At 42.3% G+C, this 17,357-nt stretch overlaps 1 protein-coding gene across 1 annotated transcript in view; it reads left to right on the top strand.

The window, feature by feature from the left end:
• gas7b (growth arrest-specific 7b) overlaps positions 1-17,357 on the top strand; it is a 107,691-nt gene that overhangs the window by 39,415 nt on the left and 50,919 nt on the right. Inside the window, exon 2 of the mRNA XM_015976263.3 lies at positions 10,494-10,611. Within this exon, the coding sequence (XP_015831749.3) occupies positions 10,494-10,611 (118 nt within the window). The remainder of the gene's footprint in view (positions 1-10,493; positions 10,612-17,357) is intronic.

Below are 17,357 nucleotides of genomic sequence, written 5' to 3'. Positions count from 1 at the left end.
ACCTGCAGCCTTGTACCTGTTGAGTCTCTCCAGCTGCCTTTTCACCTGACTTCTAGAGACAGATAGGTGGGAGGGGGAGGTAAATGGGGCAGCAGCATCTCCTGACTTGGTTGAAGACAGATTTATAGAACCAGAAGAGTCCATGACTGTGTTAGAGGACAAAAGAGCTGGCATGTGACAAGAAAATGTTGGATCAGAGGAGGATGGGATGTCTTATTGGCTGAGGACAGGCGAGGAGGACGCTGGGTTTGTTCCTGAACTGAACCTATTGAAGAACTTGTTCAGTTCATTGGCTGTGTCCAGGCTGCCATCTGTACAATCCTTCCTCTGCTTGAAGCCTGTGATCTTCTTCATCCCTGACCAGACATCTCTGATATTGTTCCTCTGTAGTTTGTTCTCCAGCTTCTTCCTGTATGCCTCCTTGCTGTCTCTGATCTTGATCTTCAGTTGCTTCTGTATACTCCTCAATTATTCCCTGTCTCCCTCCTTGAAGGCTCTTTTTTCTCTCTTTTAGCAGATTCTTCGGTTCACTGGTGATCCAGGGTTTGTTATTAGCGATGCATCTCACTGTTCTGGTGGGTATGATGTTGTCCACACAGAAGTTTATATAGTCAGTGACACATCCAGTCATGGCATTGATGCCCTCTTCATATCCTTGGCAGAGAGTCATCCAATCCTTGGTCTCAAAACAACCCTGCAGGGCTTCTTCAGCTTCCTGTGACCATTTCCTCACAGTTCTTGTCACAGGTTGCCTCTGAACAAGTGGTTTGTATGACAAGAATTGGTGACTGCGGTCATTCGCAACCCTGAGTCGCGCTACCTTAATAGAGATAAGAGGGGTTACATGAGGAATGATTTGGGAGGAGGGGGAAAAAAGGCACTTCATAGCTACTCTCCCACCAGGAGAACTCCAAGGTTATGGTCCTGCAGCCACGTCTCAGTGAAACACATAACAGTGCACTGCCGATACTCTGGCTGAGTCCTTGAAAGGGCTTGGAGTTCATCCATCTTGTTGACCAGTGATCTCACATAGCCCATTATGATCGATGGAAGAGATGGTTTGAATTTCCTCTTTCTCCGTCTCCATTTTGCTCCCGCTCTGCACCCACGCTTCTTGTGTTTTAGCTCATTTGGGATTTGTGGCCTCAGTTGAGGTATTATTTCAGACAATGTTAATCAGCTGCTCCCAATTGTAACCCAGCTTGTTGCCATGGTTACACATCATAAAAAATGCTCAAAATGTGAAAAAAGTGAAAAATAGCAGTAAAAATCCTCTAAGCTTCACAGCACCAGAAACAGAAAAGTAAAATGTCCAAAAAAATACAGTTTTTCTTGAGAAACTAGAAGAAAAGATGTCCAAAAAAGGCAAAACTTACATATAGTCAACAGAGCTACTCCAACATGCAGCCACCCAGAGCAGCGCACTTGTACTTGTATGAAGTTTTATCAGGACTATAATACCAATATTGCCCAGTCCAACTACACTGTCAAGATCTTTGTTAGTTTTCATTGTCTGTAGTTTTGAAAACAGAAGAACCTGCAAAAAGCTGATGTTGGCCCTTGGCAGCCGCCGTTCTCCCTGGAGTTTAAGAGAAGAAGAGGGGGACATGTACATTTATTTTTGTGAAAAAAAAAAAGAATAAAGCTGCCGAGTTTTAAACAAGGTTAATGAAGGGAATGGGTTAAAATGCCACCAGAAACTAAAATATGATGTTAAAAAATTTCTGGCTGATACCAGTGCTAGTTTTCTGTGCCAGCAGTGATTCTGCCAGGCTTGGAGTGTGCAGCCAAAGGCAGTCTGCGCTTATAAACCAGCCATCTGCAACACTGCATTATTTAATGTTACATATGTCTGGATAAACCAGCACCAGGATCTCTCACGTTTATACACTTTTGTTGAGCTCGGTTAACACGGTAGAATAATTGTGTTGATTTTTCATCCTCGATTCTCCCCTTCTTACAACGTTAAAGGTAAATTAGCACATGTTTTTCTGGTGAATTGTTTGCCATGTTGCTTAAAAATCTTATCACATACTGAGAGCAACCAATACATTTATTTTTTTTGTCAAAATAAAAGAAGAATTTTAACCACCTCTGAAATTTACAACTAATTTACATGCAAGCACTTACTGTATTTGTTTTTTGTGTGTGTGTTGCAATTCAAACTCCAGTTTTTAACTTGGTGTGTCTTAGAAGCGTCTGGCCTGAGTTTCCAAATATTACAAAAATTCCAGAAATAGCCGTTTTATAGATTACAAATATGATTTGCATTTTAGGATCGCAATGAGCGGCATAAGTCCCACCCATCTACTTCTGGTCCATGGATCCTCCACAGTTGAAAAGATGAACAGGAGTCTATGGCATGATATGCTATTTTTTGATTCCGTTTGTTATGTGCCATGGATTTCAAAAATGATGCCCGTGAATTTTAAAGACACATTTTGATGCCAAGAAAGCACTTGTTTGGGACAGGCGGCAAAAGTCTTTTTAGGTTTTGTGTGAAAAGACCTGAGGGACTCCAGCTGCTCGTCTTACGTATTAGAGATCATCAAACTGGACATGGAGAAGAAAAAGGAGAAAAACGGCTATGAGTTTAGCGAGCTTCACATCCTTCTTCCAGAACAGGGGATAGGCAACCCTGGTTCTAGAGAGCCGCAGTCCTGCATGTTTTCCAGCCATGCATGAACTTGCAGCTTCCTATTGGCTGAACACACCTCATGCAGGTAGTCAACAGCATGAACAACAAAGATAGTTGGAAAACAAGCACGACTGCAGCTCTCTAGGACCAGGGTTGCCTACCTCTATGCCCCAGGGCAGCTGTGGCTACATTGTAGCTCATCCCCACCAGTGTGTGAATGTGTGTGTGAATGGATGAATGATACACTGTAGTGTAAAGCGCTTTAGAGTCCTCTGACTCTTAAAGGTACTGTTCTGTCTCAATCTGTCCCCCTGCTGATATTCTGCATTCTGTATTCTGCGCTTCAGGCTGTGTGTGTGTGTGTGTGTATGTGTGTGCATGTGTGTGTGTGAGTGTGCTCGCATGTGTGTGTGTGTGTGAGTGTGTGTGTGCATGTGTGTGCATGTGTGTGTGTGAGTGTGTGCTCGCATGTGTGTGTGTGTGTGTGTATGTGTGTGCATGTGTGTGTGTGAGTGTGCTCGCATGTGTGTGTGTGTGTGAGTGTGTGTGTGCATGTGTGTGTGTGAGTGTGTGCTCGCATGTGTGTGTGTGTGTGTGTGTGAGTGTGTGCTCGCATGTGTGTGTGAGTGTGTGTGTGTGTGTGTGTGTGTGCATGTGTGTGTGTGAGTGTGCGCATGTGTGTGTATGCGTGTGTGTGTGTGTGTGTGTGTGTGTGTGTGTGTGTGCATGTGTGTGTGTGAGTGTGCGCGCATGTGCGTGTACGCGCGTGTGTGTGTGTGTGTGTGGGGTCTTGTTCTGTGTGAACAGGAAGCGGTACAAGTGATAATGCTGCAGGATTTCATAATTGTATCTTCTCAGCAGCAGCACTGCAGGTGCTCTCCATGTCCAACATGTGTGTAAGCCAGGTCCTTAGTCAACTTAAAGTTTCGCACATTTTTCCGCTAAGTTTTCTTTCATAAATCTCAAAGTTTGCGTGGAAAGTTGCTTACGCAGTTTTCCGACCCCGTTTTGTGCGTAAGCAAGTTTGATTATTGAGGCCCCTGACCTGTAGGAAAGTGGTCAATCAAATCAGCTTTTTGTTATGTTACACCATGGTTGAGGGCTCTGCTTCAAAGACAATAAAGAGAATACACATTTTTATCGAGATGTTTTTCTATTTCTTGCTGTCCCACGGTGGTGCAGTTGGTAGCTCTGTCCACCTGCAGCCTTCCTGTGTGGAGTTAGCATGTTCTCCCCATGCATGCATGGGTTTTCTCCAGGTACTTTTGGTGATGGCCATATTTATTGGGGATAACTTTTCCTCACTAGAGCTATGAGAATGGTTTGATATTTGTCTTTGATATAAAGAACAGGGGCCTCATTAGTAAAACTTTGTGTAGGATCTTTACTAGAACCCTCTTTAACCCAAAGGGGCTTTAGACAGGATATCAAACAAATATCAGCTTGCCTGTCAGTTAATTCCTGCTAGAGCGAGCCATTTTCAGCAAAGACAGATAGTGCTTCAGCTGTACCGATGCTCGGTTTGCTACAGTGCAGAGTTTTAGTTTACAGTTAGATTAACAACGGACGTGCCATTGCACTTCACACAATTAATGCACCAATAAGTTATTAGGAGACATACATATGAATGTACTATCTTAAAAACATATTTTAATTACGATATCATTTTTATTCTCTCTTCAGAGACGGGGGGCTGACCGTTGGTTGTGTGTGTGTGTGTGTGTGTGTGTGTGTGTGTGTGTGTGTGTGTGTGTGTGTTGCTTCTCTGATACACAGAGTAGCTGAGATCGTAACAGTGTTGCCATATCCAAAATCCCACAATATCGTACAGAGAGGCCTAAATTATCGTTTTTCAGTACAAATTATCGTACATTATGAATTTGATAATAACGTTCTATAAACGACTTCTCACTCCAATATAACAAAGAAGGTGTTTTATATTGCCCTGTTTAAACATCTTTAAAACCAGTAATATCATGCCCATAAACGGAGGATCACACTCACTGTCTGCTGGTGGACCATTCACATAACTGCTCAGTTCAGATAGCAACCTTTCTGCAGTTACATCTGTCTTGCCACTAACAGGTCCCTTCAAAAAGCTCCCGAGACTCTTTCTTGGCTTTTTAGCGGCTCCCTGACTTGTTTGGTCTCCAGCAGATGTGGGAAGTGTTTCTGAAACACCTGTGGCTGTGCTACCCTGGTGTGACACAAGATGCTCTAGTTCACTCATGACCTGAACTTTGATGGCTTCGCTCTCACTCTCGCTGAAATATTCTGTGCGAAAACGTGGATCAAGTAGAGAAGCCATGTTAATAAGCCTCTCTGTGACGCTGTCTTTGTAGCTTTTGTTCATGTAGTCAAGTATTTTTGATGTCTTTGGTCAGTGGTGTGTCACTCTCTTTTACTTTTAACAGTTCATCTGAAGAACAGGCTTAACACATGAAATGGTCACATACTCTTCAGCAGAAAAAGCATCTGTAAACTCTAGAAGTGGACTCAATGCAGCGCTGACGGAGTCAAGCACCTGAATATCTCGCCATGTCAACATGAGGTGCCTTGTGGTTTTATCAGCAACTAAACCTGTGCTATAGCCTTTTCTTGTTCCAGCAGTCGCTGGATCATTCTCTGCTTTGAACCCCAACGAGTGCAACATTCAGTTATGAGTTTGTGTTCTGGTGGGCCCAGTTCTTTTTGGGCAGCCTGCAGAGCACACTGGCGCTTCCAGCTGTGACCAAAGGCACCAACAATCTTCTTTCCCACTCCAACTGCTCGATCAATCCTTTGGTCCTTCACACTTCTTTCTAAAAAAGACAATTTCATTTAATTTCATTTATTTATAAAGCCCCTTCTGCGACCAATGCAGACGCCCAAGGTGCTGAACACAACACAATAAAAACATAAAACCATCAGAATAAAATATAACAATTGTAAAACCAGCATAAACTCAATTAAAAGAGGAGAGTAAGAGCAAAAAATAAAATCCAGAAAAAGATTGAGGCCGGGGCATCGAAACTGGGTAAAATTTGCTAAACCTGAAAAGCCTTGACAAAAAAAAAGGGTCTTAAGGCGAGTCTTAAAAACCCCCAATGAGGGTGACTGACGCACCACGAATTTAAAGGAAAACAGTTCAATGCTCAACACCAATATTAATGCAGTGTGGAATGTGTGACATTTAAATTTAATGTATAACACACACACACACACACACACACACACACACACACACACACACACACACACACACACACCTTAAAATGTCTTACAGCATAAATGTGCACATCCAGCCTTCCTGTTCATTTTTAAAGACATCTAAAGATTAATAATATAAACATTACTATCATTTAAACTAATGCAAGAAATGCTTAATCTGACATTCTAATAAATGTACCTATGGCAGTGTGCAGGCGATGTCCGAAGCATGAAAGTCTGGTCCAGTTGTTGAGTGCGACAGCCTTCACAACATTGGCCCCGCTGTCTGTCGTCACACACGCCTGTTTTTCCTCCTGAAGATTCCACGAGCTGAGGAACTCTTTTAGGCCTTTGGCTATATTTTCCCTGGTATGGTCCTCAGGGAAAAAACTTGTTTCAAGGCACTTGTTTTTTAGCTTCCAGTCTTTGTCCACGTAGTGTATTGTGAGGCTCATGTAGGGGTCTGATGTTCGGCTTGACCACATGTCCGTGGTGGACGCAAAAAACTCCACAGACGATAATGCATTTACCACCTCAGTACGAACCTCTTCATATAAAGTAGGCAAAGCGACTTTAGAGAAGTATTTCTTGGAGGGCAGCTTGTAGCGTGAATCAAACGTTTTAAGCATCTTTGTGAAACCTTCTTTTTCCACACTCTGAATGGGCGTCATATCCCTGGCTAAACAATGCGTTACTGCAATAGCTGCACAGATTGTTTGTTGAGTCAGCTTCTTTGGTCTTACCACCGCACTTGTTGAAGGGGACGCCTCTTCGCGTGCTTTAACAGCTTTGTTGTACTCCAAAAAGTGCTTCTGCTTCAAATGATGAAATAAGTTTGTGGCGTCTCCTCCCTTTGACACAACGGCCCGCTTGCATGTTCTACAAAAAATTGATATGGCTCAGCCCTAGTTCTGACGTCCTTTAAAGAGCAAGTCACCCCCAAATAAACTTTTTTTGCTGATAAACTAAATAAACGAGTGTCTAATCGTGCTGCAGACACGTGTCGTCAATAATTTGGCACTTCAGTGCATCTTAGTTAAAATTTAAATATTCTGCCTAAAACTGGCAGTGTTGTGCCGTTGTCAGGTAAAAACTCTGCACTGTATTTTAATTTAAATCTGCCACCGCTATTGGCTAAGAGGTATGCTATGATGTACACTTGTACATTATGATGTCACAATGCTGTCATGAGCCTGAGTGTGTGTGTATTTGTTAGCGGCTCCGCCCTCTCGGTCTGCCAGGCAACAGCATGTGTTGCATTTTTCAAACATGAAGTGGGAGTGGAGTTAGACTCTGGTAGGGGTTGACTTGCTCTTTCACTGTGCAGTCAGAGGGTTTCCTTTGTCTCCAACCTGGTGTCCCAGAGCAAAGGGAACCCCAAGGTACTGTTTAACACCATCAGCAGCATCGTCTCTCCTGCCTCTCCTACAGCCTCCATCCACTCTGTTACAGACTGTGAAAACTTTCTGTCTTTCTTTGTGGACAAAGTCAATAAGGTTAGATCTAGCATCTCTCCTTCAGCCTTATCGCTGCCTCTCCCGACTCCAACCAGGCCCATCATCCTAGATAGCTTTGCTCCTGTTTCTTTGCCTGAGTTAACCAAACTAGTTAACTCTATGAAGACCTCTGCATGCCCCCTCCACATCTTACCCTCATCTTTGTTTAAAAGTGCTTTTCAGTCCATCGGTCCCAGCGTGCTCTCTATAATTAATGCTTCTCTGGTCTCTGGTCAGGTCCCTGCTTACTTTAAGAACGCTGTAATCCACCCGCTTCTTAAAAAACCGAGTCTCGACCCCTCTCTCCATAGCAGCTTCAGACCCATCTCTAAACTTCCGTTCATCTCCACGATCTTGGAAAAGGTTGTGGCTAAACAACTCACAGCTGCTCTTGATGAACATAACATCTATGATTGCTTCCAGTCGGGTTTTCGTGGAGCTCATTCTACTGAAACAGCTCTTCTTAGGGTCTCTAATGACCTTCTGACTCACAGTGATGCAGGGGACTGTTCTGTTCTGGTCCTGCTGGACCTGACTGCAGCCTTTGACACTGTTAACCATCACCTGCTACTGGAGAGGCTCAGAGACTGGGTAGGCCTATCAGGAACTGCTCTGGCGTGGTTCTCCTCTTATCTGTCTGAGCGTTCCTTCTCCGTGGCCATCTTCAAGTTTCGGTCCTCCACCACATCCCTCCCCCATGGTGTCCCACAAGGTTCTGTGCTGGGGCCTCAACTTGTAGTGGAATTGCTAATGTTAGTTTCTACTAGCTGGTCTCTCATGGATGCTAAACCAACATCAGCATTCCTCGTTGAGAGCCAAGATGGGTGAGTATGTGAATGTAAATTTCCACTGTGACGTACATCTTATTGACATTTGTCATCCAAGCGTTTCCCCGTCTATTTTCTATTTGCAGCTAATACAGGAAAAAAGGGTAGAAAACTATTTTCACGTCCAGCCTGCATGTTAAACTCCACCAACCATATTTAAAAAATAACAAGTAAAAACTGTTTCTCAGTGATCTTATCATTTAAGTCCACCAAGAGCTCTATTCCTAGCCTATATCCAACCGCCACTCTTCATCAGAGTTATGTCGTCTCTTGCGAACCCGTATAGGGCCACTCTACAAATCATCAGCTCAGTTATTCATTATTTCAAGAGAAACCCTGTAGGAAATCCAACCCCAGATCTTGCTTAAGTTCATCTTGTTGTGAGACACCTGGAAGTTGCTCAGAGTCCTAAATGACCCAGCTTTTGTATCTAAGGAAGGTTTTAACAGGAATCCAGACCTGCATGAGAGAACTACCTGAAACTTTGTGTCAGGTTTGCCTGAGGAAAACAGTAGTGTCATTTATACAAAGGTGTTGATGTCACCCTGGAGTTACACTGGAGGGTTTTCTTCTTTTCATCTGTTTGATCCGGTCTCAAACTTTTGGCCTTTTTCTCAAATTTTCCTGTTTTATTTCTTCCTCAATTGTGATCTTAATCATCACATTTTGGGGATGAGCTACGATGTAGCCACAGCTGCTCGGGGGCACACTGACAGAGGTGAGGTCTGCCGAACACTGGTGCCACAGTCCCCACGACCACCACCAGCAGGCAAGGTGGGTGAAGTGTCTTGCCCAAGGACACAATAGCAGAATTCTCTGGTCGAAGCCAGGATCAAACCTGCAACCTTCCCATTACTGGACAACCCGCTATACCTCATGAGCTCCAGCTGTCCCTGTGTATGTTTTAAACTCTTTGTAGATTACAGTTTCATATAAAACCACTTCTGGCCTTAAAGCTGGGATACGTAGTTAAAACATGTAAAGTAACGTAAAAATGCATAAAGCTGTCATTCTCTTGTTTTTTTCTTCTTCTAATAAATCTGCAGTGGTCTCTAGTATAAATGAATGCCTTGCGAGCGTATGTGGCGCTTCTGTTTAAGGGAGTAGAAGTTAGCCAGAGGAGCAGGGAGCAGAACACGACAGGATTTGGAGTCTTATTTTCAGATATTTGGACATCTTGAATAGTTGCCCCGGTAGTTTCAGCTCATTAAGCAACAACAGACAGCTGCATCTAATCAAAACAACCATTCCAGCACAATAGGGCCTAATGACATTGATGACTCTCCATGGGGAAGGAGTATTCATAGGTAGTACAATGATTCTACAGATCCAGAGCATCATTAATTTAAGGTTGAGCATCACTGGAGCGTAAATGGACCAGAGTTCCTTAGACTGGCTGTAAATACAAGAGGAAATAATTGAAATTTAGGTAATTTGCTTTATTGCAAAAGATTTGTATTATTCTCTTATTTGCACTACAAAGTTCTGGAATCTGAAGGTAAAAGCAAGTGAGAGCTGGACACCAGTCCCCTTCATCTCAAAGCCCTCATTTATGGAAAACTGTCAGTTACGTTGTTCCTGTAGTAAAGTGTAAAAACACTAACATGTAAAAAGAGCCCTCAGCGGGTCCAGGGGTAGCCATGGCTTCTCTCAAATACTTTCTGGGATGGAGCTGAATCAGCACAATGACCATCGAGCAGCAGGCCCAGCAGGTTCTGTGATGGTACAGGGTTCTGTTGGTGTTGTGTCTTCATACAAAACATGTCACATGACTGGACTTTGCTATCTAATGTTAGCTGTATAAATGCGGCATACCTTGGGTTCATACCAAAGGCTTATCCGACTCTAACAAGGTTCCCTGTACTTCCTAAAACTGACCTCGTCCTGCCAGACTTCCCTCTGGGATTGGAGCTGGGATTCCATCTGGCTACTCAAACAGCATCATCATGTTACGTTAATACGTTCCATCCCGGTGTTTTCCTTCTAACTGGGAGCAGATGTGAGCGGTTTGCCTCTGTGAGCTCATGTGCGCCTCAGCTGACTGTAGCTTCCACATGTGCTGACTCTGGAGCTTTGGGTCCTAGTCCAGCTCTCAGGGCCCTGCCAATTTGTTACAGCTGCAGAGAGTCGGCTAACTGCAGCATGCTGTCATTACTCGCTGGTTGTGAAATACTTGAGGAAATGAGATCTTCACTAACTCACTCAACCCTATCCTGCACATCTATACTGATCTGAAAGGCTGCTCACCGACACAGCTTCTTTGGGGAACAAAGTAATCTTATAGCTGATGAGGAGCCTTTTTTTTCCAGATTATGAACATTTAATTCTTTTCTCTGTCAACAGAGAACAGCGTCTCTGAGTCAGCTGCCAGTGGAAGATCTCAAAGACCCTCTCCCTCCTCAGTGGAGATGCTACATGTCCCCACAAGGACGGCATTATTACGTTAACACCACAAACAATGGTAAGAGAAATGAAACCTTTGCTGCTTCATTAGTAAAACATGATACACCCTCAGTGATGAGGAAGCATCTGGAAACATAAAAAGAAGAGTTTCTGTAGAGATACTGAAATGGGAAAAGCTTCTGCTTCCTATCTTGCTTTTCCTGATTTAGATTTTTTTTGCCACCTAAATGTTGCAAATAAGAAAACAACTTTCATCATCAGACAACGGCCATCTGAATAAATATAAGAAATTATTTTTCTCTGCAGGTCGGCCTAGCCACACTGCTTTGTAGCCTCGGCAGGCCTACCATTGAGTAGTTTAGTGCCTTACTAATCACTCTGTCAGATTGGTGGGCGATGGTGCAGCAGAGCAGAATAACTAAGATGGCGGCGACTCATTTGAAACGGGTTTGACATCAACTGCTCACACTTGGGCTTGTTCATTGTCCAATAGCGTACGGAGACAGTCTGAAAGACAACCGTAGACTCCCCACACGTGGTGTCCAGACTAGAAGTTCACATGTAGGAAGGCTCGCCAGGCTAGTTGTTCCTGCTAAACCGTCCAAATTGTGATCATGAATTATAAAAAGTTAAAGAGCACAGATGGTTGTTTCAAAGCAACTTTTCTAGCACTCATAGGAGACGTTCTAGCAAGACAGTTGTGTTTTATAAACTAATTATTTCTGTCAAGTTCATTTTTCAGTTTACTGTTCAGCATTTCTGCACATATTATTATTATTATTATTAGTATTATTATTATTATTTTTAATAATAATAATGGCAGAAGAGTGTACTCTTTGGCAAACTGTAATAATATATTAATACATTTTATAAAATATTTTAAATGAAGATAAGGAGGAAATAAAAACATTGCTTTAGATCTCAAAATAAGATTCCGTTCATCTCAGTGTGCAATGCTTTTTGAGAGAAACTAGAATTTGAGTAGTCGCTCTGTAATAAAAGAAGTTGGAAAAGGCTCACCTTCCTGCTCAGATCGGCCCTGACTAACCTCCCAGTGACAATGGATCTGTTATCTTCTGGCTGGATTTATGGTGGTGGTGGTGGTGGTTCTGCTGCCAGGGAAAGACAATGTTTATCAGTGTCTGAGAAGACCGAAGCTGTTTGTTTCTGTCAACACAATCATTACCACTCCCAACACACACCCCAGCAGGAAGCTGAATCCTTCCTTCTTTACCTATTGTCATACCTGCAAACTTGTCGCTTTTCTGTGAAAATCGATGATAAAATACAAACAGTTCAGATGTTATTTATCGTGATATTTATCAAATATGTTCATATGTTGGAAAAAATATATTTAATTTTAAAAAGACATTAAATTAATTATTAAACACTCAAAAGTATCAAAAATTGGTACTGTTAAGTACCGGTTTTGATTCCTAGGTACCAGGGAATTCTGTTGTCCTGGAACAGGGATAAATGATAAATGACCTGCAGCTAAATGCAGACTTATTATTGCATTTGTGACCCAAGAGTTTTGTCTTTTTGGATCTTCTCAATGAAGAAAATGGCCCAATTACACGAAGAAGGAAATCGTGTTTTTTTTATTGATGTTTGCATCAAGAACCATGCTTGTTGAGGATATGTGTGTGTATGTGTGTGTGTGTGTTAGGGTAGTAACTAACGATTCTTTTCATAATCGATTAATCTGTTGATTATTTTTATGAATAATTGATTAATCGGTCTTGTTGGAGAAAGTCGGAAGAAATCATCAATATATTTTACATTTATGTGTTTTAAGGCTGTAAAACACCTCACAACACACTAAACATGTTGTTTAGACAATATTATAACAAATAAAATGTTTTCATATTTCTTGCTTGTTTAAACATTCGTAAAGTTAAAACCTTTGTAGATTTAAAGCATACAAGTACAACTATGCCACATTTTAGTCATCCACACCCCGCTTGCCTACATAATTCTCCACACAGTCGTCCTTATTTGAGTGAGGAACATAGTTATGAGTTTGTGCTGTTTTTCTCTAGACGAGAACATTTTTAAAATCAGACAAGCTAAATTTGGCAAGCGTGGGATACACGACACAGAGGAGATTCACAATTGCATCTAGTCAGTCAGAAGTAGAACACAATGAACATTAGTACACTACAAAGATTGGTACAAAGGTAAAATTGTAGTATAACAAACTTAGCAAAGTCACAAAAAGTGATCTGCGTCAGAGTTTTATAAATAAATAAATATATATACACACACACACACACACACACACACACACACACACACATATATATATATATATATATATATATATATATATATATATATGTACAGGTCCTTCTAAAAACAATTGCATATTGTGATGAAGTTCATTATTGTCTGTAATGTACTGATAAACATTAGACTTTCATCTTTATTAGATTCATTTCACACAACTGAAGTAGTTCAAGCCTTTTATTGTTTCTAATATTGATGATTTTGGCGTACAGCTCATGAAAACCCAAAATTCCTATCTAAAAAAATTAGCATATTTCATCTGACCAATAAAAGAAAAGTGTTTTAATACAAAAAAGTCAACCTTCAAATAATTATGTTCAGTTATGCACTCAATACTTGGTCGGGAATCCTTTTGCAGAAATGACTGCTTCAGTGCCTCGTGGCATGGAGGCAATCAGCCTGTGGCACTGCTGAGGTGTTATGGAGGCCCAGGATGCTTCCATAGCGGCCTTAAGCTCAACCAGAGTGTTGGGTCTTGCATCTCTCAACGTTCTCTTCACAATATCCCACAGATTCTCTACGGAGTTCAGGTCAGGAGAGTTGGCAGGCCAGTTGAGCACAATAATACCATGGTCAGTAAACCATTTACCAGTGGTTTTGGCACTGTGAGCAGGTGCCAGGTCGTGCTGAAAAATGAAATCTTCATCTCCATAAAGCTTTTCAGCAGATGGAAGCATGAAGAGCTCCAAAATCCCCTGATAGCTAGCTGCATTGACCCTGCCCTTGATAAAACACAGTGGACCAACACCAGCAGCTGTCATGGCACCCCAGACCATCACTGACTGTGGGTACTTGACACTGGACTTCAGGCATTTTGGCATTTCCCTCTGCCCAGTCTTCCTCCAGACTCTGGCACCTTGATTTCCGAATGACGTGCAAAATTTGCTTTCATCCAAAAAAAGTACTTTGGACCACAGAGCAACAGTCCAGTGCTGCTTCTCTGTAGCCCAGGTCAGGCACTTCTGCCGCTGTTTCTGGTTCAAGAGTGGCTTGACCTGGGGAATGCGGCACCTGTAGCCCATTTCCTGCACACGCCTGTACATGGTGGCTCTGGATGTTTCTACTCCAGACTCAGTCCACTGCTTCCGCAGGTCCCCCAAGGTCTGGAATCGGTCCTTCTCCACAATCTTCCTCAGGGTCCGGTCACCTCTTCTTGTTGTGCGGCGTTTTCTGCCTCACATTTTCCTTCCCACAGACTTCCCACTGAGGTGTCTTGATACAGCACTCTGGGAACAGCCTATTCATTCAAAAATTTCTTATTTATTTCTTATTGATTTTTCTTTTTCCCGTGTCCTGTCTGGCTGTGAAGCAAACAGAATTAATGTCTGAATGCTGGTGATGCCCAGGGGCAATGCAGCTGCCAGGCAGCGACCCATGGCCACCGCCAAAACCCCCAAGGGGCCCCACTCACAACTGCTAGTAGTCCACCCCCTGAGGCAACCCAAGCACCTCCAGAGAGGGGCAGCAGCCCCCCAGTCCCAGACACCCCCAGTGAACCCACCTCCAGGGAACGTCCGGATGCTCCACACCATCACCCACATCATTCCGCAGGGCAATATCAGTGATCCTCCATCATCGCTATGTGATGGAACCGATCAAAGGAGCCCAGAGAGATTGATTTGAAGTGGAAGCAGAGGCTAAATCAAGTGTAATATGATCTAACAAAAGATTTCTATACTGGTTAATGCAGAGAGTTTCTCTATTTTTCTAATTCAAGAGGATAGTTTTCTTAGCGATGCATATGGCAGTCAGAACCACGTGAGCCAAAGATGTTTCAATCAGGACATCGTCCAGGTTTCCCAGTAAACAAAGAGAGGGGTAAGTTGGGATATGACATTTCAGACACTTTGACAGGTCTTCACACACTCTACCCCAAAATTCCTGGACAGGTGGACAGGACCACAGTGCATGCATGTAATTGTCAGGAATGTTGTTTGTGCAGTGTGTACAGGTGTCAGATGACACAAACCCCATCTTGAACATCCGATGACCTGTATAGTGTACTCTGTGTAGAATTTTGTACTGAATTAATTGTAAATTGGAGTGTCTGATCATTTTAAAGTTTTTAAACAAGTTTGGGACCAGAAGTTCTGATCAAAGCTGACTGATATATCCACCTCCCATTTTTCAATAGGGATTAATATTCTATCATCTATTTTGGACAGTGTCTTATAAACTTTAGACAGTAGTTTGGGGGGGTTTGAGATTATAGAAGTCAAATACCCTTGGTGGTGTTTGTAATTCTATTTTATAGAGCTTAAATTTTTGTTTGACTACAGATTTAATTTGGTGATATTCTAAAAAGCTATTCTTATCTATTCAAAATTGGGAGACTATTCTATTAAATGGGATGAAGTCCAGTACTTCATATATGTGTTCCAGGTATAGGATTCCTTTATTTTTCCAGTCCGGTAGGTTCATCATTTTATTATTTTGCATAATATCAGGATTATACCGGATAAGTGTGCATCTGCATGGTACTAGTGAAGACTCCGTCATTTTAAGATACTCCCACCATGCTGTCAGAGAGGTGCTGACACTAATACTTTTGAAGCCTTCATGTTTTCTTGTGCTTGAGCTAATAAATGGTAAGTCTGAAAGCTCTATCGTATTGCAAAGTGTCTGTTCTATATCTAACCAGGACTCATCTAGTGGGTTATTTTGCAACCATCTTAGTATATATTGCAGCCTGTTGGCTAAGAAATAATAATAAAAGTTGGGTAGATCCAGTCCTCCTCTGTCTTTGGTCTTCTGAAGCGTTTTTAAGCTAATTCGTGAAGGTTTATCCTGCCAAAGGAATTTGGTAATTGAGGAGTCCAGAGATTTAAACCAGTCAGCTGGTGGTTTGTTTGGGATCATTGAAAATAAGTAATTTATTCTGGGTAAGACCTTCATTTTAGTTGTAGCAACTCTCCCCATGAGTGAAATTGGTAAGGATTTCCATCTTGCAAGATCATCTTCCACTTTCTTTAAAAGTAGGATGTGGTTTAGTTTGGTTAGATCTGCTAATTTGGGAGAGACATTAATTCCCAGGTATGTGATATTCCCTGACTCCAATTGTGTATTAAGCAAATTGACAAATGAGAAATTAATTGGTAGAACTGTGGATTTTAACCAGTTTATAGAGAAATCTGAAACTCTTGAAAAAGAGTTTATCAGTTCTATTGAATGGGAGAGTGAGGATTGAGAATTCTGGAGAAAGAGTAAAACATCATCTGCATAAAGACTGATCTTATGTTCTATTTTCTTACATTTAATGCCTTTAATACCTGTTGTTTGCCTAATTGCTGCTGTTAGTGGTTTGATAAAGATAGCAAACAGTGAGGGGGAGAGTGGGCATCCCTTCCTGGTTCGTTCAGAAATTTCTTTGTGTCTTACCCTCTTGCTTGAGGGTGTTAATGATGGCCTTCTGGACAGCAGACAGGTTGGCAGTCTTACCCATGATTGCGGTTTTGAGTAATGAACCAGGCTCGGAGTTTTTAAAAGCCTCAAGAATCTTTTGCAGGTGTTTAGAGTTAATTAGTTGATTCAGATGATTAGGTTAATAGCTCGTTTGGAGAACCTTTTCATGATATGGTAATTTTCTGAGATAGGAATTTTGGGTTTTCATGAGCTGTACGCCAAAATCATCAATATTAGAAACAATAAAAGGCTTGAACTACTTCAGTTGTGTGTAATGAATCTAATATATATGAAAGTCTAATGTTTATCAGTACATTACAGACAATAATGAACTTTATCACGATATGCTAATTTTTTGAGAATGACCTGTACATATATAAATATGAAATTGCATATCTGAAACACTTTTATTTAGAAAATTACAGGGGATTTTACACTGAAACTGTGTGTGATTTCCTGTCTAGCTCTATGTTAACTACAGTAATTGATGCATCCCAGAAGCGGCTCGTGGCAAAATTAGAACCCGAGCCTATCTTTAGCGGCACCGTGTGTCGCCTATTGGACGCAAATTGCCGCGTCACGGCTGGTTTGTTACAGTCCATAAACTATAATGGATTCATTTTGAAGCAGTGCCATTTTGCTGCCGATCCATGCCGCTTTTGCTTCCAGTTAGAAAGAGGTTAGAGATGGGGTGAAAAGCTTGGTCTTCTGGGAGGGGCTCGGAGTAGACCCGCTGCTCCTCCAGGTCGAGAGGAGCCAGTTGAGGTGGCTCGGGCATCTGGTCAGGATGCCTCCTGAACGCCTCCCTGGTGAGGTTTTCCGTACTTGGAGGGACAATGTCTTTTGGCTGGATCCCCCCTGAGGAGCTGGCCCAAGAAGCTGGGGAGAGGGAAGTATGGGCCTCTCGGCTTATGGGCCCCGCGACCCAACTCCAGATAAGCGGTGGTGCACATAACTCTTGGCTCCTTGCGTATCAAGTGTTGACTGGTACAAACAAGATGTTTTAACTCATGGGGGCTGCAGTTCTGTTGTGTGTGAGCAGAGCGGTAGCGAGCTTGTAATGAGCGTGCGCATCTTTGCCGCATGAGCAGAGCAGTGGGGGAAATGCATTTC

Source organism: Nothobranchius furzeri, chromosome 16 (assembly GCF_043380555.1).
Source record: "Nothobranchius furzeri strain GRZ-AD chromosome 16, NfurGRZ-RIMD1, whole genome shotgun sequence".
NCBI classification, from domain to species: Eukaryota; Metazoa; Chordata; class Actinopteri; order Cyprinodontiformes; family Nothobranchiidae; genus Nothobranchius; species Nothobranchius furzeri.
Note: the sequence above shows the minus strand (reverse complement) of the source record. Positions and strands in the feature narration are given on the sequence as shown.